Below are 27453 nucleotides of genomic sequence, written 5' to 3' on the forward strand. Positions count from 1 at the left end.
TGTTTCTAAAGCCAAAAAAATAGAACGCATTTTCAAAAGAGCTCCCAACACATCCGGTAGGAAAGCAGCCCGGTTAGCTCAGTGCTCGGACTATTTGGTACGAAAAGTTAAAGCTAATGCAGGTTTAAAAACATACAAGGCTCAAAAAGTTCCTGACAGGAACGCTACTAAAAATTTAGAGGCCAAAAACAGAGCACGGAAATTGAAGTCAAGTTTTATAAAAAAATATTCTTGCTGCATAATGGATGACGAAACGTATGTTCTGGCAGATTTTTCGCAACTTCCAGGTCAAAAATTGTATGTTGCTGATGCTCGAGGGAATGTTGAAGAAAAGTTTAGGACCCAAAAGCAGACAAAATTTCCCAGAAAGTTCTTGGTATGGCAAGCAATATGCAGTTGCGGCAAAAGAAGCCACTCATTTGTTACAACGGGCTCTATAAATACCGAAATTTACATCAAGGAATGTTTACAAAAAAGGCTGCTTCCATTCATAAGACTTCATAATGTGTCCACTTATTTTTGGCCTGACTTGGCATCCTGTCACTATGGCAAACAAGCCCTTGAGTGGTACAAGAACAATAATGTGGTATTTGTACCAAGAGAGGCAAATCCTCCAAACTGCCCGGAGCTAAGGCCAGTGGAGAGATATTGGGCTCTTGTTAAAAGAGAATTGAAGAGTACAAAAAAGGTGTCCAAAAGTGTGGTAGATTTTAAACGGAGATGGACTACATGTTCGAGCAAAGTGACAGAAAGCACTATAAAAACGTTAATGGAAGGGTTTCCGAAAAAGGTTCAAAATTTCATCACTAGTGATTAAAACTATAAAAATAATTTTTTTTGTAAATTGTAATAATAATTTCAATCAAATAAAAAAAAAATTAAAGCTGTAAGTTTAGTGGTTTCTTTTTTATAAACATATATGTATGTTAAGAATTTTTCGATCTCACTCCTTACTTCTTTGCCAACTGTAGTCAGTTGCTAGAATCGAAAAAATCTATGAATATAATGAAATGATTCAATTAGCAACAAATTTGGCCATCGAAACGAATCTGAAAATTGTAACTTTTAGAAGAAAACTTATGAAGAAATTCCCGAAAATTCCCGACAAACATTTCCCGAAAATTATCAAAAAAATATTCCCGGGAATTCCCGGGAAATTTTTTCCGCGTTGGAACTCTACATGGATCCAATAATAAATGATTTTCAATTTAAAAATTAAAAAAAATAAAAGATTTTTGCTGTTTTTTTCGCCGAAAATATGACTTTAATCTATTGTACTCTTTAAAAACTTTCTTTTAGAACATATAGCAATTTTATGTTTTTCTGTAAGGTACCTTTAAGGAGAACATTTTTTTTAAAAAACATGTCCTATTTTTCGAATATGTCGCCCGCACGCCCTTCTGAATTTGACCTATTTATTTTTATAAAATTTTCAACTTTGGGCCACATGTTCAAAAATCCCAAAGCTGGGTTCTGAAAACTGAAAGCTGCTTTGGAAACCTTGATGTGTTTCCTAATTATTCCCAAAGTATTTTAGTAGCCCCGAGGGAAATGTGGGCCCTATGGGCAAAATTGTAAAGAATAGCATTTTAGGGCTTTTCGCTACAATTTTTAGGAATTGTCGGATTTCCTTTGACCTTTTGACAAGTTTATTTACACTTTGTGATTTGGAATGAAAAATTTAAAAAATTTGAAAATTTCATTGAGTTTTGTTAATATATAAAGATTTTGTTACATATTACATATGGGAATTTTCCTGGGTCACGAACGTACGTTCGTACGCTTTTGATGTCCAAAAAATATAGAAAACAAAACATTTCCTAGCATTTTTTTGGCGATTCTATAGCATTTTTGTAGCTTTATGTTTAGTGCAAAAGATGGATTCCATGGACTTTAAGTTTTCTATAGCATTTTTGTAGCTTTATGTTTAGTGCAAAAGATGGATTCCATGGACTTTAAGTTTTCATAATGATAGCTATAAACATGTGGTAACGAACGTACGCAAAATAGAAGTCAACTTTAGCTGACAGTAGTGAAATATAAAAATCTGCGAAATGGAACGGAATATTTAAAAGCGATTAATTTATTTTAAAAGTGTATTGCTGTAGGTCTCTATTCGGTATTTACACAATAAAATATCTCTATTGGTTTTTGTTTAATTGGCTAAATTAGCTGATCGCGCACGTACGGGTCGCGAACGTACGATTTTTCCATATGTTTTTTTATTATTATCACCATGCGTTTTCCCATAAATATCTTCAAATTTCCTTAACAAACAAGTAAGAAGGTATGGTCGGGCTTGACCTACACTAAGTAACATTTTTATTAGTGGGTTATTTTCGAAGTGGGCCTTATATGGGAGCTATGACCAATTATTGACCTATCACCATGAAATTAGATCGTAGCTTATGTCTATATGAATGTTATTTATGTTGAATTTTGTGTGTATACCAACATTTTTAAGAGATTTATGCACGGAATCGGGTCTTATATGGGAGCGATGACAAATTATGGACCGATCGTAACAAAATTTGGTGACATGATTTTTGTATATATAAAACTTATTTGGAGTGAAATTTGTGTAGATACCTACATAAATTAAACATTTATCACCGAAAAGTCCAATTTCGGGAGGACATTTGTATGGAGGCTAGTTGAAATAATGGATCGATTTCAGCCAGTTTCAATAGGCTTCGCCCCTGGGCCGAAAAAATTACATGTACCATATTATATCGAAATATCTTCAATAAAACACGATGATTATCAACATTTTATTTTTCGATCCTGGTTGAATAGTCGGAGGAAATGCCCATATTTATTGAGTTTCTAAATCTAAATTTTTGTATTTTTTTAGGGCCATTATTACAATTTGCCTTTATAGTTAAAGTTAACTTTAAGGGTACCTTTTTCTATTGCTTTAAGTTACCTTTAACTATAAAGGCAAGTTATAATAACATATTTGAAGGACGGAATTTTAAAGTGGCATATTTTTGAAGCTAATTGGGATATTGAATTTTTTGAAGGAAAGAATTTTAAAGTGGCATATTTTTGAAGCTAATTGAGATATTGTCTTGAAAATTTTTTCCTATATAAAAGAGTTGTCACCTTTTAGCCAAAAAAAAACAGAAAAAATCTACAATTTTTGGAATTTTTAAATTGAAAATCGTTTATTTTTGGATCCATAATTGATGTTTCTCTGCAATCGTTTGTGTATTATTGGTAATTTAGCTGTCTAACTAATGTACGCCCTATATTTTTAAAAAAGCGGACCAAGGTATTAAAATTTCAATTTTGAAATGCCTATAACTCGAAAATTATAAGAGCTAAATAACACATGCAATCGGATGGGAAACAAAAAAATGACATGTGTTTAAAAATTTTACATGTCGAAGGTACCCTACTTTGAGCCCCCATAGCGCCGTCCGTGATGCATTTGTAGGTTGCATTTTAATAACATAGTCTCGAATACTTCTTGTCTACGCGCATGACCAATTTTCAAATTATTTCCAAATGATTTAATAATAATGTTTATAAGTATGACAACATTAACTGTTGAAGTAGCTAACATTAACATTAGAGCTGCTAAAATCTTTAGAAACAGAACATTCTAGTTTTGTCCATTATATAGATAATTCATGAAACTGCTAGAAGATTGCACTATGTATGTATATAAATAGTAACAACAAGTTGCAGAGAGTTAGTGTATTGTAGGAGCTGTTAGACTTAACATCATCTGTATTACCAGTGTGTTTTTAAAATAAGTGTGTGTATTAGAAGAAAGTGACTATTTAAATTGTGACTATTTAAATTGTGTAAATTTAAATAAATAAAGAGTTGTTAAAAATTTAAAAAAACTACTGATCGCTTTTATTTGCAATTAAAACAATACGGTTTATTTAAAGGAAATAAACCAACCTTTTTAAAAGGTAAAACGTAACAATATTGTCCATCGACGACAAAATATTATATTTTTATTAAAAACTAGTTGAATGTTAGTTCCTCAAGTTTCTCCAACCCACTCACACCAGCCTGTTCTTATTTATTTGCAAATAAAATATCTAAATTTGTACTGCATACTTTAGGGAGCTTTTTTATTACAGTTGACTGGAATCACAAAAATAGAATTTCCGAGTTTTACCCCGATTTTTTAAAATTTTTTTTCTTTACAAACCATTTCCTGAAAATTTCGAATCGAATAAAAAAAATCAGCCAAATCGCTCCAGCCGTTCTCACGTGATGAAATTACATACATGGACCATTTCATTTTTATATATGTACTAGTTGATCGCCCCGGCTTCGCCCGGTAGCATTTACTAATGTTAGTTCCTCAAGTTTCTCCAACCCACTCACACCAGCCTGTTCTTATTTATTTGCAAATAAAATATCTAAATTTGTACTGCATACTTTAGGGAGCTTTTTTATTACAGTTGACTGGAATCACAAAAATAGAATTTCCGAGTTTTACCCGTAATTTTCGAATTTTTTTTCTTTACAAACCATCTCCTGAAAATTTCGAATCGAATAAAAAAAAATCAGCCAAATCGCTCCAGCCGTTCTCACGTGATGCCATTACATACATGGACCATTTCATTTTTATATATGTATATAGATTTGGAAAATTTGCGATAACAAAATATGCATTACCATTAAAATATGCAAAAATATGCCCAAACAAATCGATTTTTTGATCGCATAAGAAACTGAGTGAACGTTATCCTATTTATAAATCTTGGAAAGGTAAAAATAGTCTCACACTACAAAATTTTCAATATCGAGCAAAATGTTTTTTCTCTTCTTTCTTCATTTTCTCTGCAATGGAGAAATATTCAATATCTTTCCTACCGTATGTCCGTCCGTTTGCCTGTTGAATAGAGTTCGAACGAATATAAATATCACTGGCATACAATATATAATTTAATTTGAGAACCACTGGTTAAGTACGGTACCGTGAAATAGCTCCCAAATGAAATAACTCCCATTGAAATAACTCCCTATGAAATAATTTCCATCAAAAATGAAATAATTCCCAAACTTGAAAAGTTAAATAACTACCAAAGGGTAAAATGAAATTACTGCCAATAATCGGCGGTTTCATAATTTTAAAAATATTACTCCCAAAAAAAACGAAATAACTCCCAATAGAAATGAAATAATTCCCAATCCGAAGCAATTTATTTATGTAATCTAAAAAAAGGAACTTCAAAAGTGAAATTATTCTTCGCTAAGGTTTTCTCCTCTGGGGTGTATCAAAAACTGGCTTCGCTCAGAAAAGTTTTTTGCATTGCCGGCCTTTGGCCGGGCGCTAAGGTTTTCTCTTTTGGGGTGTATCAAAAACTGGCTTCGCTCAGAAAAGATTTCTTTCATTGCAGAAAGGTTTTATAATATTTCAGAAAGCTGATTTACATTTCGCACCAGATTAAGAAATCGTTGCAATCTGACAAAGGCCGACAATGTAAAAAGAATCTTTTCTGAGCGAAGCCGGTTTTTGATACACCCCAGATGAGAAAACCTTTGCGCCCGGTCGAAGGCCGGCAATGCAAAAAACTTTTCTGAGCAAATCCAGTTTCTGATACAGCCCAGAAGAGAAAACCTTAGCGCACGGCCGAAGGCCGGCAATGCAAACAACTTTTCTGAGTGAAGCCAGTTTTTGATATTTATGGGTTCTGCTTTTGCAAAGTAGAGTTTGTGGTATTTGATTTCTGTTGGGGGAATTTAATTTCCAACTATTTCTATTTTATATTTTAAATACATATCAACAAGTTTTCTATTGTTTATGCATTAAATTTGTAGTTACAATTCTCAAATCAGTCTTTAGGAATCATTAGAGCAAATTATAACGTTTCGAAAAAATACACAATTTTAATTACTAATTTCAATAAAATCGTATTATTTCACATGTATTTTTCAATAATCTTGGCGCTACTAACATGGCAACTTCATATGAGAGTGCTACAAATATCAGCCTATAATGAAAACATGTCACCAAAATGTCCCTACGAAAACACAGTGAATTTAACCAATCATCAGCGTTACGAAAACGGTTCATATCTGTATGAAGGCCTAATAATACCACCCGAAAACAAGTAAGTAAGTATGGTCGGTCAAGCCCGACCATATAATACCCTACACCAAGTAAATGAGTAAAAATATTTTTCTTTTAAAATATCAATAATTTACATTTTTGAGTGATTTTCAGAAGTGGGCCTTATATGGGAGCTATGACCAATTATGGACCGATCACCATAAAATTAGGACGTGTGATTTATGTCTATATTAAAGTTAACTATGTTGAATTTTGTGTGTATATCAACATTTTTAAGCGATTTATGCACGTTAAAGTGATTTTCGGAAGCGGGTCTATATGGGAGCTATGACTAATTATGGACCGATCGTAACAAAATTTGGTGACATGAATTTTGTATATATAAAACTTATTTGGAGCGAAATTTGTGTAGATACATAGATAAATTAAACGTTTATGACCGATAAAGTCCAATTTCGTGGGGACATTTGTATGGGGGCTAGGTGAAATAATGGACCGATTTCAGCCGGTTTCAATAGGCTTGGTCCTTGGGCCGAAAAAGTAATATGCACCAAATTTGATCGAAATATCTTCAAAGTTGCGACCTGTACTCTGCGCACAAGGTTTACATGGACAGCCAGCCAGCCAGCCAGCCAGCCAGCCAGCCAGCCAACCAGACGGACGGACGGACGGACGGACATCGTTTAATCGACTCAGAAAGTGATTCTAAGTCGATCGGTATACTTTAAGGTGGGTGTTAGACTAATATTTTTGGGCGTTACAAACATCTGCACAAACGCATAATACCCTCCCCACTATGGTGGTGTAGGGTATAAACAGCAGTTCTATGATTATCATTTAAGTTTAATATGGGACAAGGAATCAGTACCGTTACATCTAAGAGGTTGTGTTTGCGAGGAGCGGCCCTGCCTGAAATTGTGCTGTCAAAAGGATGAGTATTTTGATTATAACTGGAATACGAGTAAATGTATGAAAATTACTTCAGACATGAAAGTGGCTTGGGAATTGCCATTACTACAGCAAAGTGGCAAATCTGAAATGACCAATATATTCAAACATTTTACCACACAAGTGGTTAAACTTTGCGAAAAACTGGAGTATCTAGATCCGATGGTCGTTGAATGGATTTTAATGGAGGTAAGTTTAAAAGTGTTTATGGAAAGTATACAATTGAGGCATTTCATTTTGGGACGATACTTGATATGATGATTAAATGTATAATACTGTGCTATTAAAACAAAAAATTCTCAATTTTTAAATTCATAAATTCTGGATCGTTATAGATAGCGGATTCGATATAGCCATGTCCGGATGTATGATTACATCAACTTTTCGTAGCACCCAAATTATTATTGAATAATACATCAATGTATACGCATTAGTTCCGCATAGGTTGCTATTTAAATTCAGGAAAATCGGCCCTCAAATGGCTCGTATGCTTCTTCAATTTTATATCAATCGAATCAGGATAATTTTAGATTTTGTTATACGATATCATCCCTCCTATAAATACAACATACTTTTGTATAATTTCTCAAGTTAAAACAAATATTAACCAGTTTTAAATATATATCCGAAATAAGAATGAAGTTAAATTATGAAAAATAATAAAACAATTCAGTTCTTTTTTATTATACTATTTAAAAAAATATAACAAAATTATTTTGTGTTTCACAACTATAAATACAAATAACTTAGAATGCAAAGCCCTCCATTTTTCTGAATCAATTCGATCAGGCATACTGTTTTTTTTCTTATATCGTCAGTTATTGACTTCCAGGCAACGATAACGGCTTCTTTTAGGTGAAAAACGATTGCATATTGACGATTTTCAGCGTAAATTTTACGAGATAATAGTCCCCAAATGTTCTCAATCGGATTTTGATCTGGGGAACATACGGCCCCATTGAAGTACTTCGATATTTTTTGAAGATAACCATCCCTTTGTCTGACGACTTACGTGAACAGATGCATTATCTTGTTGAAAAATATAATGTTGTTCATTACTGCTGTCCAAAAGAGGCACTAATTTATCTTCAAGTAATTTTATATACTCCGTAGAATTCATTTTGGGTACTTGGAAATGCCAAATCGAGCATACCGTCTGCACAAAAAGCTCCCCAAATCATTAATGAACCGCCTCCGCAATTTCTCTTTGAGAAATATCGTGGTTCTTTGCGAAGATCTCTCCAATAGCTATTAAAACGATCTGGACCATCAAGATTGAACTTTTTCTCATCGGAAAAAACACCTGCCAATAGACAAAAGTTCAATTTAATCGTACCATTAATAAGAGTTATTAACTTACCTTGTTCCGGGAAGTTTGTAGATTTTTTTTAGCAAATTCAAGACGTGCACTTTTGTGACGAGGTAACAATCTTGGCGCGGACATGAGTTTTTGACGGACAATGGTCTTAGAATTCTTAAGAAGCCTGCTTATGATTTCGACACATTTACTTGACACTCAGTTATTATTTGTTTGAGACTCTTCATTGAGTTGCTGGCGCAATTTATTACATTTCGCTTGTCCCTTTCAGCTTTTTTTTTGGGCCACCACTTTTCTTTTTACCATAAGAGCTCGGATTTTAGGCAAAATTTGTGACTACCACATGTGAACGGTTGATTTTTTTTAGCAATTTCCCGAAAACTTAAACTATTTTTTAAATATACCGAAATTTTACCTTTTCCAAAATCGCTCAGATATGGACCACGCGGCATTTTACTTCAAATTGTTTTAAATTGCAAAATAAAAATAAATAACTGTTTTATTTTCATGTCTTTACCATTCATCTTCGTTTATCACAAAGTGTAATTATAGTTATGAAACACTAACAAAATATTAATTCACAATTTCTCTCTTAAAAAAATTAAGTGTTATTTCAGATTAAAAATAATTAAAGCCTTAAAAAAAATTTTTCTAACTTTAAGGCCACTGCTACACGTTCAATATATATTGACCGCGATCCAGTATTGCGATTTTTATTAAACGTGTAGCATGCAGTATTGATGGATCGCGATCCAAATCGCAGAATAACCTAATTTTGCGTGATCCATTACAATGGATCGCGATCCAAATATCACAATATATATTGAACGTGTAGCAGTGCCCTAAGAGAAATAGCTAACTTCAGTTAGTTACTAATAAATGAGACTATCAGCGAAAAAGTGGTGTAACCCTAAATAATTGACTTAGTGGTAGGGGTAACTTACACCACTTTTGCTCTCTTACTTTGTTATATTATGATCTGTGCAAAAACAATTTTTTCAGATCCAAAAGGTGGCTTACTCCACTTTATATTGATAGTAGGTAATGTGCATGCCCATGCATATGTATGTAACACCAGAACAGAAACCAACAAAAATTCTGGGTTACACCACTTTTGCACTGATGGCACAATTTTAAATTTAACATTTCAAGCTAGCAGTTTTAATTGCTTTCAGGATGGATCCCTAATAGCGTATGATATAAATATAGAAAGTTATTGTTTTTCGCCAGTATTGGACAGAATTTCCGGTGAATATCTATTATTGCCATACAAATGTATACCTATTTTAGATGATATAGGTCTGATGTGGAAATACACCTTATTCGAATACAGTAAGTGAAAATTTAAATTTTATTCATAAATCAGTATTTATATTTAAAGATATACTTAATTGGATTAATTTATTTTAGGCCAATATGTATTGCTAATATTTTTAATAATCACAGTACTGGTGCATTTAGTCTTACACGAACTGAGAAGAAATCAGGGTGAAAAAATATTTGTTTGTTATCTTTTTTCGGCCACCATATGTCATGTCATAGTTAGTATTTTAAATTTTCATTCGTATTTTCAATACAATAGCTGCATGTCTTTAGGTAAGTTTTTAATGTATCAATGATATGACATTTTCATAATAATGATATTTTTTTAGGTTTCATCGGCTACTTCTTTTATATAGCTTCATATTCATGGCTGAGTATTTTATGTTACGACATTTGGAAACACTTTAATGAAAGTTATGTTGAGCTGAATTCCAGTAAGACTCTTAAGGAGTTTATAATCTATACCCGTTTTGCGTGGTTGAGTGCTGGATTGGCAACTTTTGGTTTTGTTTTTGTAAAACTATCACCGAGTGTAGATAATATGTTTAAGCCGGGCTTTAGAATCGGCCAATGTTGGATAAATAGTAAGTTGTGGAAACTAAATCTTAAATAAATATTTCAGTTAGTTTTAAAGATTTAAGAAAACTTCTGATACACCTCCCAGCTAATATTTTACTTGTAATTATAAATTTTACAACCATAGAGAATAGACATAGAGCAGAAACTCTGCTGTCATAGACCTAACTCAGTTGTCAGAAACCCAAGTGGTGAGAATGTTACTAACAACTGAATTAGGTCTTTGACAGAAGAGTTTCCGCTCTATGTCTATTCTCTATGGTTACAATTATTTTCATGCATTATTAGTTATCAGTACTCAGCGATCGTAGGAATCAGGTTTCTGAAAATTTTAATTCAAATTAAAATTTAGTGGCTTCAACAAAAAAAAATGTAACAATCGTACCAAACATTAACGATCTCCATTGACCGTAACGCGAGCTCCATCTTTATTTTTGAAGAGATAAGGTCCGATGATGCCACCACACAGTGGTTTAGAAACGTTTTATTTTGATATTGTTGAAAATCTTAGGTCTTGAGGATTGATATTTTAGTAAAATTAAATAATTTTATAAATTTTTGGAACGTCATTTGCCTTTAAAACTTAAAAATTATAATATGGTGATTTTCCATTATCAAAAATATAAAATTTAAATTAAAGTAAAATTTTAACGGTTACAGATGTCATAACAAAATTTAGAAATAATATAGACTCAAATGTCCTTACATCAATGCCACTATAATTTTAAACATTTTTTATTTTCAAATACCGAAATTCCTAAAACGGGGATAATGTGTTCCAAAAACTAAGTTTTTTTTTAGAAAAGTGCCTGCTGTGTCGTTATTTACCGTGTGATAGTAAAAAACCGTTGTAAGTATTTAAGAAACATATAGGGTTATACAAATATGGAGCTTTTTCGTGCATCGGTAATTTGCCTTTTTAGAATTTTTTAATCAAACAGAAATTTTTTGTTTAAAATTGACCAAGTTTGGATAGGTCTGGGGGGTGTTATGTCCGCTTAACATTACACGCTTTTGTATTAAGTTATCGTTCCAGATCATATAAAATTTGTATAAAGTCCCGAAGAAATTTTTTTTCTATAAAAGAAAAAATATAGGGGCTTTTTTGGAAAAAAAAAATAAAAAAATACGGCCCTTTTACAAGTTCCAAATTTGGAGGCGTATAACTTTTTATAGGGATGATATAACTGCTATTAATTTTTTCGCCAATATAGCTGATATTTTTTAAAATAAATTTCGACCCTCCGTAGGCCCGCCATATCTAAAAAAAACCATTAAAAGTTCGAGCAAAATTAAAAAAAAAATAAATCAATAATCCTAGCTCTACATATGTAAGCGCAGTTTTCGTAAATCTTCTTAAGGACTATTTATATTTAAAATATCTGCTTATTCGGTTTATAAAAAGATTTTTGGAGATTTTTAAAAAAAAATTTAGACCCGAGTTGACCAACATTGAGGGGCTACGCACTGGTCCTCATTAGCACTAGGAATCTGAACAAACTCTCGAAAACACCTCCATTCGAACCATGTGAAGTTTCGTAACAATATCTCCAATAGTTTCCGAGATACCAAAAAAAAGACGTTTCTAAACCACTGTGCAGAGATCGGCATATTCGAAGCAAAAAAAAAAAAACTGTTGTTTACACTATGCAAATTTGTTTTTTTAACAAACCCTTAAGTCAAAAATTAGTCTCACAATTTTGCGATAAACTGCTTAAGAGCCCAATCGACGAAAAAACGATGCATATGATGGTCTCGCGGTACTAATTCCTGCACCAGCTGGATCTTATACAGCTGTAGGCCAAGATCTTTGCGCAAAATTGTCCACGTAATGGACGGCCAAAGCCCCAGATTCCACACTTTCGTTTACAGCAGCGATATTCTCTTCAGTACTTACAGAGTATTGGTATGAAAACTATTTCGACGGATGACTTGCTCAGATGGACGATTATGTCCCCAATCTGATAATAGATGTCCCAAAAAAATCCCCATTTCATAATTGAAATTCCCAATTTTGTCCCCAAAATTTTATTATTATAGAAAAAAATAATGTTTCTAGAGGTAGGGTCACACATGACAAATATTTGACGAAAAAGACGTAACCACTAAATAAAATATATTTGAATTGTTTTATTTATTCCCAAAAACATAATTTACTTTCTGATGATTCAAAACAAAAAATTTAGTTTTATTTTATTTCATGCTGTTGGATCTTACAAAAGAATTGTAAGGTAAACACATCAAACAAATTTGTGGTAAAAAAGTGGTTACGCTTTTTTGAGCAAATATTTGCCATGTGTGACCCTACCTTAACTTTTTGAATTAGCGCCATATTTGGCTTTGGTGTCGATTCGGCTGGTTGGTCGAGTTTCAAATGCAAACTCTTACGCTTCGGGTTATCGTAATGGATCCACTTTTCATCGCTAGTAATGATTCGGTGCAAAAATGATTTTCTTTTATAGCGTCCAAGCATCATTTCGGACATTTGAAGGTGTCTCGGCTTCAATTCGTATAGTACCCAATTTCCTAATTGTGAGTAGCTTCCAAGTAATGATTCGATGCAAAAATGATTTTAGTGCTAAATCGTTTTTCAAGGTCTCTCGGAATCAATTTGTATGGTAGCTAATTTCCATGCTTTTGGATGAATCCTGCTACTCACAATTAGGGTTTTTAATTTCCCGACCTTTTTTGATACCCGGGAATCGGGAAATACTGTAAAATCTGTATACTGTAAACTATATAAAAACTTAGTGTTATAATTATTAAATATCACAGCTTCGAATTAATAATAATTTGAGCTTAATTCACTAAAATCTTAATCCGTAATTAATGAATGTCAGCCTTTCATTCCATAAATCCATTCCTAATATTTAATTTTTTAGATTCATTCCAAAGCCTTTGTTTAAAATGAATTAATTTTAAAGTTAATTAATAACAGAATTTATTCAAACTTTGAATGATTAAATTTTTGTTAAATCAAATCATTTACAAAATTAATCGAAAAATTGTCATAAGCCTTTTTGTAAATTTATTAATCAATTAATAAATTTATGAAGCTGTTTTGTTATGGATTTGAAGAAGAAATTTAAAGAAATAAGAAATAAATTCTATAAATAATGAATTCACTTTGAAGCGGTCTATTATTGCCGAGATATAAGCAAAAAAATTTAAAAAACTTTTTACTGTTTTTTGGTGAAAAAACTAGAGTTCTAACTTGTTTTCTATATATTTTCGTCAGTTTTTAATTCCCGGGATTCCCGACCAAAAAGCCCGGGAATCGGGTAGTGAAAATTAGGCAAAATTCCGTGGAAATTTGTACCGGGAATTTCCTGGATAAAAACCCTACTCACAATCTCTTGTTGAGTTTTACAACAATTTTCATGGAGTAATGTCTCCGATTCTAGGTCTTTTGGGTGGCCTGGGAGATCTTGTCTTCCGTGTCAAAATCACCACTTCTGAACCGCACAAACCATCTCTTGCATGTTGAAACCGAATAACTTACATACATGATTCATACATCAATGTATCGGGAATTCTTCCCGCTCGATTGCTATTTAAAATCGACAAAATCGGCCCAAAAATGGCTGAGATATAAGGAAAAAACCGGGAAAACATCGATTTTTGACATATTTTTTATCTATATCTGGATTACTAAGTCATTAATAGAGACAATATGGATATCTAATGATATATATTTCAAAATCCATTGCATCGATTTATATTAGGCTATAGTAAGTTGGACCTACAATGGGTCAAAATCGGGAAAAATATTTTTTAACCCGAATTTTTATTTGTCTAAATTTCTTTTTCCAAAAAAAAAAAATTAAAAAAGAAATTTGGAAAAAAAAATTAAAAAAAAAAATTGGAAAAAACAATTTAAAAAAAAAATTAATTTTGTTTAAATAAAAATAGTTAAAAAAAATATTTTTAAGTATAATTAAGTGAAGGGTATATAGATTCGGCACAGCCGAATATAGCTTTCTTACTTGTTTCAAATTAAAGAAGTAAAGCAAAACTTCGTTGAAACAAAATTCGAGATTTTCGAAGCAACAAAAAACTTTTTGTTTAAGCTTTGATATTTTTATGGCTTGATTTGTATAATATCTTTAGTTTTTCTAAAGTCTTTTGGAAAAACGTTTCCTGATGATCCGGCCTAAGCAACCAGTGAAATGCGCATAGGAACTAGCTTATCCCCCAACAATAAATGTCAATGAATTTATCAATAATTGGGAAATTTAGCACAATTCTTACTATGAAAATACTTTGTTGTTTACACTTTAATGTCCAATAACTAATTGGGAATGACACAGATATATACGCTTCAAAATGACATATGAGTTATTCAAAACAAAAACCGAATTCAAAATACACGCCATCTATTGTAAATCGTCTTGTATATAGATATTTGTAGAATTTTAAAAATATCATAAATGTTACCACTGACTCATGCATATATTTCTTTATTGATTTATAAATTATACCGCAATATCATGTAGTTTACAATAATTTAAATACATTTAAAAATATGCACATGTTAATTATATAAATACGATATTTTTATCGTATTTATTTGTATTCACTAGAGATGGATATGTTAAAGGTCGTGTTTAAGCTTTATACAGACTTATATATCAACCCAAATCTAACCTTTACACTATCTGAGTTCTTATCAGAATTGAATGTGAAAAAATCAATATGTAGTGATCAAATCTGAGAAGTATTTTAAATCATGGCATCAATATATACTCTGCTAGAATTAGAGATGCTAATCGGAACTGATTTTTGAAAATTCCGGTGATCGGGATTTGGGATCGGAAAATCTAGAATCCCGAAAATTATAAGAAAGAAACTTACATAATTATGTCTTTACAATTGAAAGTAAATTTTTTATTTAGCAATTAATTTTTATTAGATACTTAAAAGCATAATATTGCATCTATGGTTTCGTCTGCCATTCTGGAACGAATTTTGTTTCCGACATATGCTGCTGCCGAAAAACATCTTTCATATTGTCAAAACCGTTTGCAAATACTTAAATAAATCTGCAAGTATTTCCCCTTGTTCCTTCAGAAATAAAGTGATCTATTTCTTTTGCAAGTTGAAAATCTACATTATAACTAGGTTTCGTTATTGTTATTTGGGTTTTTTACATTTATTAATAATATCTTTTAGCCTTTGATCAATTGAAATATTTTCATATCCTCGTCTGAGATAAAATCAATTTTTGAAGAGGATTTAAATTGAGTTTTGTTAGATAACTTACAAAAATATGTGAAGAATTGATTTACCAGAGCCCCACTCTAGGAAAACCAAAAATACCGCTTTCCTTTATTTACTATGTTCTAGCAGGAGTTGAGCTTAACAACTTTGCTGAACATCACTTTGCGATATTCGGACATGTAGAATGTCAAAATGCATAAAAAAGGCACACAAAAATGGCCATTTTTCCTAAAATCCTGAAAATCCCGGGATTTAAAATTAAAAAATCCTGGGCTTCGTGGTTTAAGAAATCCCGAAAACCGTTTGGCATCTCTAGCCTAGAATGTACCACAGAACTGTGGTTTAGAAACTTTTTATTTTGTAAATAATTCGGTAGCTCGTGACCGATTTGATATAACTTAATGAAATTTTATATAGTCAGTTTCTGAGTTGACTTGTATTTACATGGGCTCATAGTTAGAATGGACCAAGTTTACGTCGGGCATACACAATTTTAAAAAAATCATCAAATATTCAGTTTTTATTGGAATGTCAAACCTTGAAACATAAAATAAGGCTCCATCAAATTATTATTGAACGTAACTTGCTGTACTTTATTTTAGCAATTTTGCCCGCAAGGTGGGAAGTAATTGGTAGTGTCTATTACATAATTGGTTCATGGAATCATGAAGCCACAGAAATATTACACAAAACTATTTTTGCTTTAAACAGTTCTTAGTCTATTTGTTAAATCACCAACAACTTCAGCTATTTCAGAACATCTGGTTATGTATTACCAAAACATTGTGTACGTCTGCGTTACTTGTTATTTTCTTAAGGGATTTTAAATTCCAATTATTTCTGTTTTACATTTGAAAATACTTACATGTACAATAAAAAACAATATCGTTTTGCAAATAAAAATTGTAGTTACAATACTCAAATCAGTCTTTGCGAAACATTTAAGAAAATAATATCGTTGCGAAAGAAAAAAAAATAATAATACAATAATTGAATTACTCATATAATAAATTTTTATAATTCAAATGGATTTTTCAATATACTTGGCTCTCTTAACGTGGCAACTTTATATCAACGTTCCAGCAATATCAGGCCATGACGAAAAATGTCCCTTTGAAAACACAGTAAATTTAACAGATCAACAGAAATACGAAAATGGATCTTATGTGTATCAAGACATTTTAATACCACCCGAAAAACAGGATTTATATGATTATAATTTGAAATTTGAAAGGGTCCTTGAAGCAGTTGCCGAGCATCTAAGAGGTTGTGTTTGTGAGGATCGACCCTGCATGAAACTGTGTTGCAAAGTGGATGAATATTTCGATGATACGGGGAATATGAGTAAATGTGAAAAAATAACTCAGGAAATGAAAGTTTCTTGGAAATTACCTATACAGCTGGAAAATGGAAAAACTAAAGTGGCGAATATATTCAAATACTTTACCACTCAAGTGGGTTTACCTTGCTGGATGCCAGAGGCTCTAGATGATAGCCTTGATAGTTGGATGTTGCAGGAGGTAAGTTTAAGGGTGTTGATAATTTATAGACAATGTGTATATTATACTGTACCTACCTCAAAAAAAGATCCCTTACACCCCCTAATATAAAGTATTTTCTTGGCATTTATCCAAAATAAACCATTTTCTGCAAAAACCTGATTGTTCAGGAGAAGCAGGAAACTGTTTAATTCCCTAACTAGTGAGTATTTAACAAATCGATCTTCTACAATATGATTGATAGGCTTCCACTAATTCCCTAAAATATAAATTATAAAATAAAACCCGTTATTCGCATTTTTAGAGTCTTAATAAATTTTCGATGTAAATATTAAAATGAGTAGGTAAACCATTTTGTTTGAAAAAATTATAAATAGTATGAAGTAAAATTTTAAGATTAAATTCTGTTGTTCTTCACTTTTAAATAATTTCAGGATAAAAAAATAGAAGAAGATACATACTTAAGGTCCAAATTATTATCTGTATGTTAGGATTTTTATTATTATTTATTAAATAAATTACATTTAGTTTGAATGAAGATTATCATAGAAAGAATGATATTCATTAGGTGTCAGAGATTTCAATTCCTGTAGATGTTTATATTTACTGGTGGATATTGGAAGATATTCTTGATGAAGTAATTGTGGTTCAATATATTCTGTGTATTTTTGCATTCGTATTGGAAGATTTTTGTACTCATCATTAAAACTGACTTTGTATTTACACAACCATTCGGTAAATATGAAACTGATTTTAGTTTTGAAACAGTTGGGTCGTTCTTAGTTCGTCGTTCGCTAGGACGAATACTGGAAAAGCGTATAATATTTTCATGGTTGAAGTTTTTAAAAAAAATTTATTCTAAGTATTCGGTATCAAACGGTTGGATTTTAATTGATCTTCGTTTGAATCTACAATAAATAACTAAATCCTATTATTAGGAAATAAAAAAAAACACGTAAAACGACAAACCCATTATAATATTATGATCAGCCTCATTTCACCATGAATAGTTAATAGCAACTGCACATTTTTTTTTTCAGTATCTTTTTTATTTATTGAATCTTTCTTTTTAGTAATTTACAATAAGTATTCAAATCTTAACCTAAACTAAAACTAAAGTTGTTATTGCCGCTGGAATGTCCAACATGAGTGCTCGTTAAATGATTATCTGGCCAGATCCAGTGTTTCCACTCGCCTCAGTCGTATATGACCCTAAAATGACAGCAACTCCCTTGGAAGGGAATTTGGATGATCCATTAGTTTTGAAATGTATTTTAGACTGGGGAGTTTGATCTCCTCGCGTATTATGGGCGCATTGAGATCCCTATGGATATTACTATTGCGAATGTACCATGGAGCACCTGTTATTGTCCTTAACAGTGCCGACTGCTTTCTTTGCAATTTTTCAACGTTAGATGAGGAGGCTGTTCCAAATAGCTGAATGCCGTATAGCCATATCGGTTTTATAATTGTTTTGTACAAAAGAACTTTGTATTCCAAGTCTAGAGCAGACCGTGGGCCAATTAACCAGTACAGTTGGACTGACTTTAATTTTATTTGCGTAACCTTGGCTTCAATATGGTGGGACCATGTTAAACGGCGATCAAGATGTATACCGAGATATCTCACATGGCTCTGCTCTGGTATTTTGATATTATTTATCTGTATGGAAGGGCAATTTTCTCGTCTTAAAGTAAATGTAACGTGAATACATTTTGCTGCATTGACCTTAATTTTCCATTTGTCCAGCCATTTTTCCAAATCGCCGATGTGAGACTGGAGTTGTTCAGAAGCTATTACGGGGTTTTCATGTGTACTTAAAAAAGCGGTATCATCCGCAAATGTAGATGTGTGAGTCAGTGCGCTCGTAGTCATATCTGCCTACCTAGAGTCCTAAAATATTGGAGAAACTGCTCTCGATTAATATTATACCTAGGAGGACAATATATTGAAGATATTGTAACTCTACCATCAGGTATATTTATAGATGTGGCCTGGATGTGGTCCGTTTTATATTCTGGCATTGGGAAATGCCTAATATCCTTTCTCACTAATATAGCTGTTCCACCACAAGCTCTACCACTTGGATGTTTTGTATCATAAGTATAGTATCCGTTAATTCTGAAACAGTTCTTTATGGTAAAGTGTGTTTCAGAAACGAGTAGTACATCAATTTCCTGAAGGTGGAGAAATTGTTATACTTCATTCTTATGTTGGCTAAGGCCGTTAGCATTCCAAAAACAAATTTCATTTTTTATTTTGCACATAAGGAATCATTACTTCTACCATCCTCTTCATTCTTCTTTAAAATCCCAATTTTTATACCCTACACCACCATAGTGGGGAGGGTATAATGCGTTTGTGCAGATGTTTGTAACGCCCAAAAATATTGGTCTAACACCCACCTTAAAGTATACCGATCGACTTAGAATCCATAGTGGGGAGGGTATAATGCGTTTGTGCAGATGTTTGTAACGCCCAAAAATATTGGTCTAACACCCACCTTAAAGTATACCGATCGACTTAGAATCACTTTCTGTCCATGTAAACATTTTGCGCAAAGTACAGGTCGCAATTTTGAAAATATTTCTATCAAATTTGATACATATATTTTTTTCCGCCCAAGGGCGATGCCTATTGGGCTGAAATCGATTCATTATTCCACCTAGCTCCCATACAAATGTCCTCCCGAAATTGGACTTTTTCGATTATAAATGTTTAATTTATATATGTATCTACACAAATTTCGCTCCAAATAAGTTTTGTATATACGAAATTCATGTCACCAAATTTTGTTATGATCAGTCCATAATTAGTCATAGCTCCCATATAGACTAGCTTCCGAAAACCACTTTAACGTGCATAAAACTCTTAAAAATGTTTATATATAATGTATAAAAATAAATCACACAACCTAATTTCATTGTGATCGGTCCATAATTGGTCATACCTCCCATATAAGGCCCACTTCCGAAAATCACTCACGAATATAAATTATTGATATTTTAAAAGAAAAATGCTTTTGCTGATTTACTTAGTCTAGGGTCGGGCTTGACCGAATGTGGATTTCAACATACAGACGGATATGTCTATATCGACTGCGCTATTACGATCCAGATATATATAGAGTGACAATCAGTTGTACGGAAAAAATTTTTTGTTAAAATTTTGCAGAGTGCCGGGTGGAATATTGTGACACTAGGCCTAAAAGTTAAATTCTGAAAATTTGAGCCAAATCGGACAACGATTTCTGGACGCGCATCGAGGTCAAAGTTCAGATATATGTAAAATTTTACTATTTATATGGAATAAATAGGTGAAACTCGTTAACTTTCTGCATTGTTTTCTAGAAATATGTAGATTTATTTATATTAATGAATATTACATTAAAATTTTTTTTTCAAATTAACCCTGTATCTCCTTTGGGTCCAAATTTTTAAATTTTTTTAAAAAAATTTGCTACTAAATTAATACTTTTGCAATTGAATGCAAAAGAATCGAAATAGGTACGTAATTATCGTTGTAATGAAATATAAATCACAAAAATATATAACATTTCGCTATCTTTTCATTAGAAATTCCAAATATTGAAAAATTTGACCTTTGACCTTCACGATTTAAAGGTTAACGTTTTCCGATTTAAGTAAAACTTTCAGACCATATTTAGAATTACCAGGATTATAATACTATGAATAAGTTTTACTTAAAATTTATAACAGTAAGGAAATTGGGCTCATTCGCCTAAATATGGACAAATAATTAGTTTTTCTTGAAAATCGCAAAATTTAAATCGCAGGTACGGAAAAACTGTAAGAGGTATTGACATAATTTTTTCATATTTTTATTCCCTATTTTGATCTCAATAAACCCCAATGTGATGATCGAAAAAATCTGAAATTTGTTTAACAAAATTTTTAAAAATTTGAAAATGGAGTTTTGAAACAGCCGTAAAAAAAAATATTTTTTTTGGCCATACCTGCGAATAGGTTAACGGTATCCTACGAAGACAAAAACTCATATACAAGTAAATATGGACATATTTTAAGTAAAAATGAGCTTTTATTTTAATTTTTCTCGAAATATCTTAATTTTTTTCCTAAATTTTTTGTTCAAGTGGCCTGAAACATGTAATGGTCTGGCGAATTTGTAATAACTTTAAAATTTTTTAATCAAATTTTGTCATTTATATCTCATTACAACGATAATTACGTACATAATTCGATTCTTTTGCATTCAATTGCAAAAGTATTTATTTAGTAGCAAAATTTTTTCAAAAATTTAAAAATTTGCATTTTTCTCTAATTTTGGCGATAATACAGTTTTTGGGTCATTTTGAACCAAAGGAGATACAGGGTTAATTTCCAAAATTTTTTTTTAATGTAATATTCATTAATATAAATAAATCTACATATTTCTAGAAAACAATGCAGAAAGTTAACAAGTTTCACCTATTTATTCCATATTAACAGTAAAATTGTGCATATATCTGAACTTTGACCTCGATGCGCGTCCAGAAATCGTTGCCCTCTTTGAAATCTAAAAAAAAAATCGGCTGTCACTCTAATATATATATATATATTCTGGATCGTAATAGCGGAGTATATATACTTAATGGGGTTGCAAATGAAGATATTATAAACGGAACACTGTCGATAAGCGAATTTCAATAAAATCTAAATTTTTATAGAAGTGGATCTCTAAGCTAACGATATGTAGCATATATTTTTCATAATTTATGTTTTCAGAACGGAACTCTATATATTGACACCGATAAATCCAGTCACGACACTTTGAACTATTGTTATTCACCACGCTGGAGCGACGTTTCTTCTGAATACACACTAACACCATTCACCTGTTCCAGTGTGAATCAGGGCTCTTGGCAATTACTCTTAAATACATATGGTAAGTTCAATGATGTTTATAATTTTTGTAAGTCTTGTAAAAAAAAAGAAAAATTCAAATGTCTTTTATTTCAGCCATGGCCATTTCAGTATCATTTCTAATACCCACCATACTGGTGTATTTAGTATTAAAAGAATTAAGGGAAAATCTGCGTGGTAAACTATTGATTTGTTATCTTTTTTCATTGACCATGGGCTATGGTATTATTAGTTTCATAAATATCTCGGAATTAAGTTTCGATGTTATACCTTGCAGTTTTCTGGGTGAGTTACATATTTAATTTGTTAGCGTACTCGTATTTTTAATTATTGTGGTCATTATTTGTTTAAGGTTTCACATGTTACTTTTTCTCTATGGCGGCCTTTTTATGGTTGAGCGTTTTATGTTATGACATTTGGAAGAATTTCAAAGAAACCTATATGCAGTTGAATCCGAGAAATAATAGCAAACAGTTTATTTTGTATTCCCTGTATGTCTGGTTGAGTGCTGGCTTGGCAACGTTTTGTATTATTTATATAGAACTGTCACCCACTGTGGATGATATTTATAAGACGGGTATTGGTGGGGAAATTTGTTGGTTGGATAGTAAGTAATGAAATAATTGTAATTTTAAAATAAAAATCGTCGATGTATTTCAGCTGAAAAATGGTCGGCGGCTATTTACTTTTATGGGCCCAATCTAGTCATTTTACTTTTCAATTTTGCAACCTTTGGCCATATAACAGCTAGAATCTATAAGGTGCGACGCAATGTAGCCAGAATTACACTCAGCGACAAATTCTTTCAAGAAAAGTGAGTACTAACTACATATTAGCAAACCAATATTAAAGATATTTCAAATATATTTCTCTCTCGCCCAGTGCAATTGTCATTTTGCGTTTATTTCTGATCATGGGTATATCCTGGCTTTTCGATATTGTATCCTACTGTATGCGTGAAAATGAAGACTGGGACTTTTTGTTTGTATTCTGCGATTTTGCAAATGCCATTCAGGGAATTTTAATATTTTGGCTGTTTGTGATGAAACCCAATGTTTTGAAGCTATTGAAGAAGAGGTACAATGAAAAAGTTTTATTAAATTCGAATAAATTTATATATTTCTTTTCTATTTCAAAGATTTCAAAAGGACTCAGCTGACAAAGCTCGAAGTAGTGTTTCTAAATCCACCTCTAAGCTTTTGCATTTACAAAGTTCATCTTCCGCATCAAAATAAATATTTGTTTTATGTTTCTTATTTTAAAAATTTGCAAATCAGTTTATTAATTTAGAAAGTTAACTTATGCCATAAACTGGTCTTTATAAATATAGATTTTTACTTCATTTCTATCTTCATTTCACTCAAGCGAATTTTTAACTTAAAAGTCATTTAAGTTAGAAATATAGGGCACGCGATTTTAAAATCTATGTAACCAACCTAAATTCTTCATTATTTCTTAAGTGTTTATGATTTTGACAGAATCTATTCTATATATATCTATATATAAAAGAGTAACGTTACTGACTGACTGACTGATTCATCATCCCACTGCCCAAACGACAGAAGCTAGAATCATGAAATTCTAACTGTGGGTTCCTCCCTCCCCAAAACGAACCGATAAGAAGGGATTTTTGGAAATACGAACGTTTAGGGGGTAAAAAGGGTAAATTCGGTAACCTTATATCTTAAAAACTAATAAAGATACAAAAAAACTTAAAATTGCATGTTACTCTATTCAAAAAATAAGCTCACAGGTGTTTCGTACTTTTTCGAAATTCGGAACTTTTAGGGGAGAAAACGGGTAAAAACTGTATTTTGGTACTTTTTTGGCACCCTATGTATCTTTTAAACCAATAAACATAGAATCAAATTTTAAATCGTATTCTTTACTTATCAAAAAATAAAAAATATAAGTTTGGTACTTTTTGGAAATTCGAACCCTTAAGGGATAAAAATTGTGTTTATTTTTGGTACTTTTTCATAAAATATGTTTTTCTATAATTTGACATAGACATACGAATATTTTATTATGAGCTCCCACCACGATACAGAAATTTATTTGAATAAAATTGTACCACCTCAATGGGGATAAAAAAGGTACCAAAAAGGGGATAAAATCGGGAAAATACATTATATTTGAAATTATTAAGCCAATTTTGATAATTTTTTTAACATTGGTTCCTGGATTCATACAAAAATTAACTAACAGGGTGTTATTTGGAACTCGAGTACCAAGGTGTATATTGGGCCAAATCCGGGTAAACAGTTTGGTACTTTTTATAAAACATATTTATTCTTGGACATTAACACAGATTTTAATATTTTGAGACATGCCTGTAGCATAAACAACTTTTGCAAAATGAAATATTTTTAAATTTCAAACTTGAGGGGTGTTCAAGGAGGAAAAGGGAAATTGGTACTTTTCTCCTAATGGTACCTTTTTAATATTTTAAATTATTTCACTTATCGACATTAAAATTAGCTGATATGTATCTGAGTGATGTTAGTGTTAGAAATAAGGGATTATATTTAGGTACCAAAATGTGAGAACTGAACTATAGGTACTTTTTCATTCTTCTAATGGTACTTTTTGAATTTTCTATTACAATGGACTTAGAAACATGAAATTAAGCATATATGGTCCTAAGTGAGTGAGAATTCTAGGGGAAGACTTTTTGGTACTTTTTCTTTATTCGAATGGTACTTTTTGTAATTTCTTCACCAATGAACTTAGAAATATGAAATAAAGCTTACATGGGACCGAGTGGGTGGGAATCTACAAGTGGCTGCTTTTTGGTACTTTTTCTATATTCTAATGGTACTTTTTGAATTTTCTATAATAATGGATATGAAATTAATAATGGATATGAAATTAAGCGTATATGGTCCTAAGTGAGTGAAAATACAAGCGGATACTTCATGGTACTTTTTTTATTATAATGGTACTTTTTTTAATTTTCTATAATTTTCTTAGAAACATGAAATTAAGCATACATGGTCCTAAGTGAGTGAGAATTCTAGGGGGAGACTTTTTGGTACTTTTTATTTATTCGAATGGTACTTTTTGTAATTTCTTCACCAATGAACCTAGAAACCTAAAATAAAGTTTATATGGAATCGAGTGAGTGGGAAACCACAAGTATATATGGTCCTAAGTGAGTGAAAATTCAAGGGGATACTTCATGATACTTTTTCATTAATCTAATGGTACTTTTTTTTACTTTTTTTCTATAAAAATGGACTTAGAATCATGAAATTAAGCATATATGGTCCTAAGTGAGTTAGGATTCTAGGGGTAGACTTTTTGGTACTATTTCTTTATTCGAATGGTACTTTTAGTAATTTCTTCGCCAATGAATCAATGAATTTAGAAATGAATTTACCCGAGTGAGCGGGAGACTTAATAGTACTATTTCTTTCTTCTAATTGGGGTGGCGAAGCGCACCGGGTCAGCTAGTAGCAAATAATTTTACGTCAACAAAATTGCAAAATTTCAGTAATTGTTAGTTTTAGTTTCCTAAATGTGATAAATATAAAAAAACAAAAAAGTAAGAAAGTATGGTCGGTCAAGCCCGCCCATATAATACCCTACACTAAGTATAAGAACAAAAACATTTTTCTTTTAAAATTTCAATAATTTATATTTTTGAGTGATTTTCAGAAGTGGGCCTTATATGGGGGCTATGACCAATTATGGACCGATCACCATGAAATTAGGTGGTGTGATTTATGTCAATATGAACGTTTACTATGTTGAATTTTGTGAGTATAACATTTTTAAGCGAATTATTCATGTTAAATTGATTTTCGGAAGCGGGTCTATATGGGAGCTATGACTAATTATGGACCGATCGTGATTCTAAGTCGATCGGTATACTTTAAGGTGGGTGTTAGTCTAATATTTTTGGGCGTTACAAACATCTGCACAAACGCATAATACCCTCCCCACTATGGTGGTGTAGGGTATAAATATTGAAACGAACAAAAGTTTTTTTTCATATTTTAAATTTTTTAACAAAAAATTTCAACTTTTGGATTTAGAAATGTATGAATGAAATATTGTGTAATTCGATTCGAAAGAAAACATTTTAGAAGTCCAATATTGCTATCAGCGCTATTGCTCTATCTGGTAGAATGTAAGTAAGGTGCTAAATTTTTAAGCCAACATTTTGGTGATTTTATTTACTTTTTTAATTCTTTGACGAGCAAAGGCCATGATTAAAAACTGATATTATTATGCTTCTTTTAAGACATATGGGGGTAATTCCATATCATCGTAATTCCATGTCATCGTATGTGAAATTTCTACGCCTATTGAGTGAAATAGATTTTGAAAAAATTAGAGTATCTGAAAAATAATTTGGCCTTTTTATGTTCCATTCAGAGGTTACTTTATTGTAAAAAAAACATTTTAAATATTTTTAGGTAAACAGAATTTATTTGTATTTTTAATTTTTTGAAAAAAAAATATGTATGTATTTATACCCTTCACCTTCGTGAGAAGGGTATATATAAGTTTGTCATTCCGTTTGTAATTTCTACATTTTTCATTTCCGACCCTATAAAGTATATATATTCTGGATCCTTATAGATATCGGAGTCGATTAAGCCATGTCCGTCTGTCAAAATCGGTTCATAAATAACGGAGATATGAGCAAAAAACCGGGACAACCTCGTAAAAAATATTTTTACCGATTTTGACCCATTGTAGGTCCAACCTACTATGGCCTTATATACGTCGTTGCAAAGGTCTTTGAAATATCTATCATTAGATATCCATATTGTCTATTTTAATGACTTAGTAATCCAGATATAGATTAAAAATAGGTCAAAAATCGAGGTTGTCCTGGTTTTTTCCTTATATCTCAGCCATTTGTGGAACGATTTTCTCGAGACGGAAGAATTCCGGAGATATTGATGTATGAATCGTGTATGTAAGTTATTTGGGGGCTTCGGAAAGTTGATTATAACAGACAGACGGACATGGCTTAATCGACTCCGCTATCTATAAGGATCCAGAATATATATATACTTTATAGGGTCGGAAAATTAAATTGTGGAAATTACAAACGGAATGACAAACTTATATGTATATACCCTTCTCACTAAGGTGAATGGTATAAAAATAGCACATAAAATTGTTCATCCCAAGGACGAAGCCTATTGGTCTATTATTTCAACTAGCCCGAAATAAGACTTTTTTGACACAAAATGTCTATTTTATATAATTATCCACACAAATTCCCCCTACAAATAAATTTTAAATAAAAAGTAATGACTAGGTGTCGGATTTATATATATGCAAATGCATGATTTTTCTCGAACGTGGAAATACAATGTAGACTAATTATCTATCCGAATCAAACATTTTGCTGTAAAATGGTATATTTTTGCATATTTTATTGATAACGTATATTTTGTTATATTTTACTTTAACTCTTTCAGCCACGCTTTTATGTGTATAAGTTTAAAATCAACACAATTGCATTTTTACTTTAATCAAGCTTAGTTTATAATAAAAAGTAAAAAAATAAATAAATTAAAACATAAAAAGAACACATCATTTCATTAGAAGAAACACAAATGAATGATACATGTAATCCAGAAAATCTACAAAAGGTGAATCAATGATACTTTTTTAAAT

The 27453-nt window shown here is 31.6% G+C and overlaps 2 protein-coding genes across 2 annotated transcripts; both read left to right on the plus strand.

Moving 5' to 3' along the window:
• Window positions 1-5976: 5976 nt before the first annotated feature.
• Window positions 5977-10245, plus strand: LOC135955484 (G-protein coupled receptor Mth2-like). The gene is made up of 5 exons (XM_065505834.1): window positions 5977-6083; window positions 6886-7180; window positions 9485-9641; window positions 9720-9905; window positions 9962-10245. The coding sequence occupies exons 1-5, from the start codon at window positions 5977-5979 to the stop codon at window positions 10243-10245; spliced, it is 1029 nt and encodes a 342-aa protein (XP_065361906.1).
• A 6128-nt stretch (window positions 10246-16373) lies between these two features.
• LOC135954627 (G-protein coupled receptor Mth2-like) lies at window positions 16374-23152 on the plus strand. The gene is made up of 7 exons (XM_065504829.1): window positions 16374-16948; window positions 21673-21832; window positions 21907-22095; window positions 22163-22417; window positions 22471-22624; window positions 22693-22887; window positions 22949-23152. The coding sequence occupies exons 1-7, from the start codon at window positions 16454-16456 to the stop codon at window positions 23043-23045; spliced, it is 1545 nt and encodes a 514-aa protein (XP_065360901.1). The 5' UTR covers window positions 16374-16453; the 3' UTR covers window positions 23046-23152.
• The last annotated feature ends 4301 nt before the right edge of the window (window positions 23153-27453 follow it).

Source organism: Calliphora vicina, chromosome 3, assembly GCF_958450345.1.
Source record: "Calliphora vicina chromosome 3, idCalVici1.1, whole genome shotgun sequence".
In the NCBI taxonomy this organism is placed as follows: Eukaryota; Metazoa; Arthropoda; class Insecta; order Diptera; family Calliphoridae; genus Calliphora; species Calliphora vicina.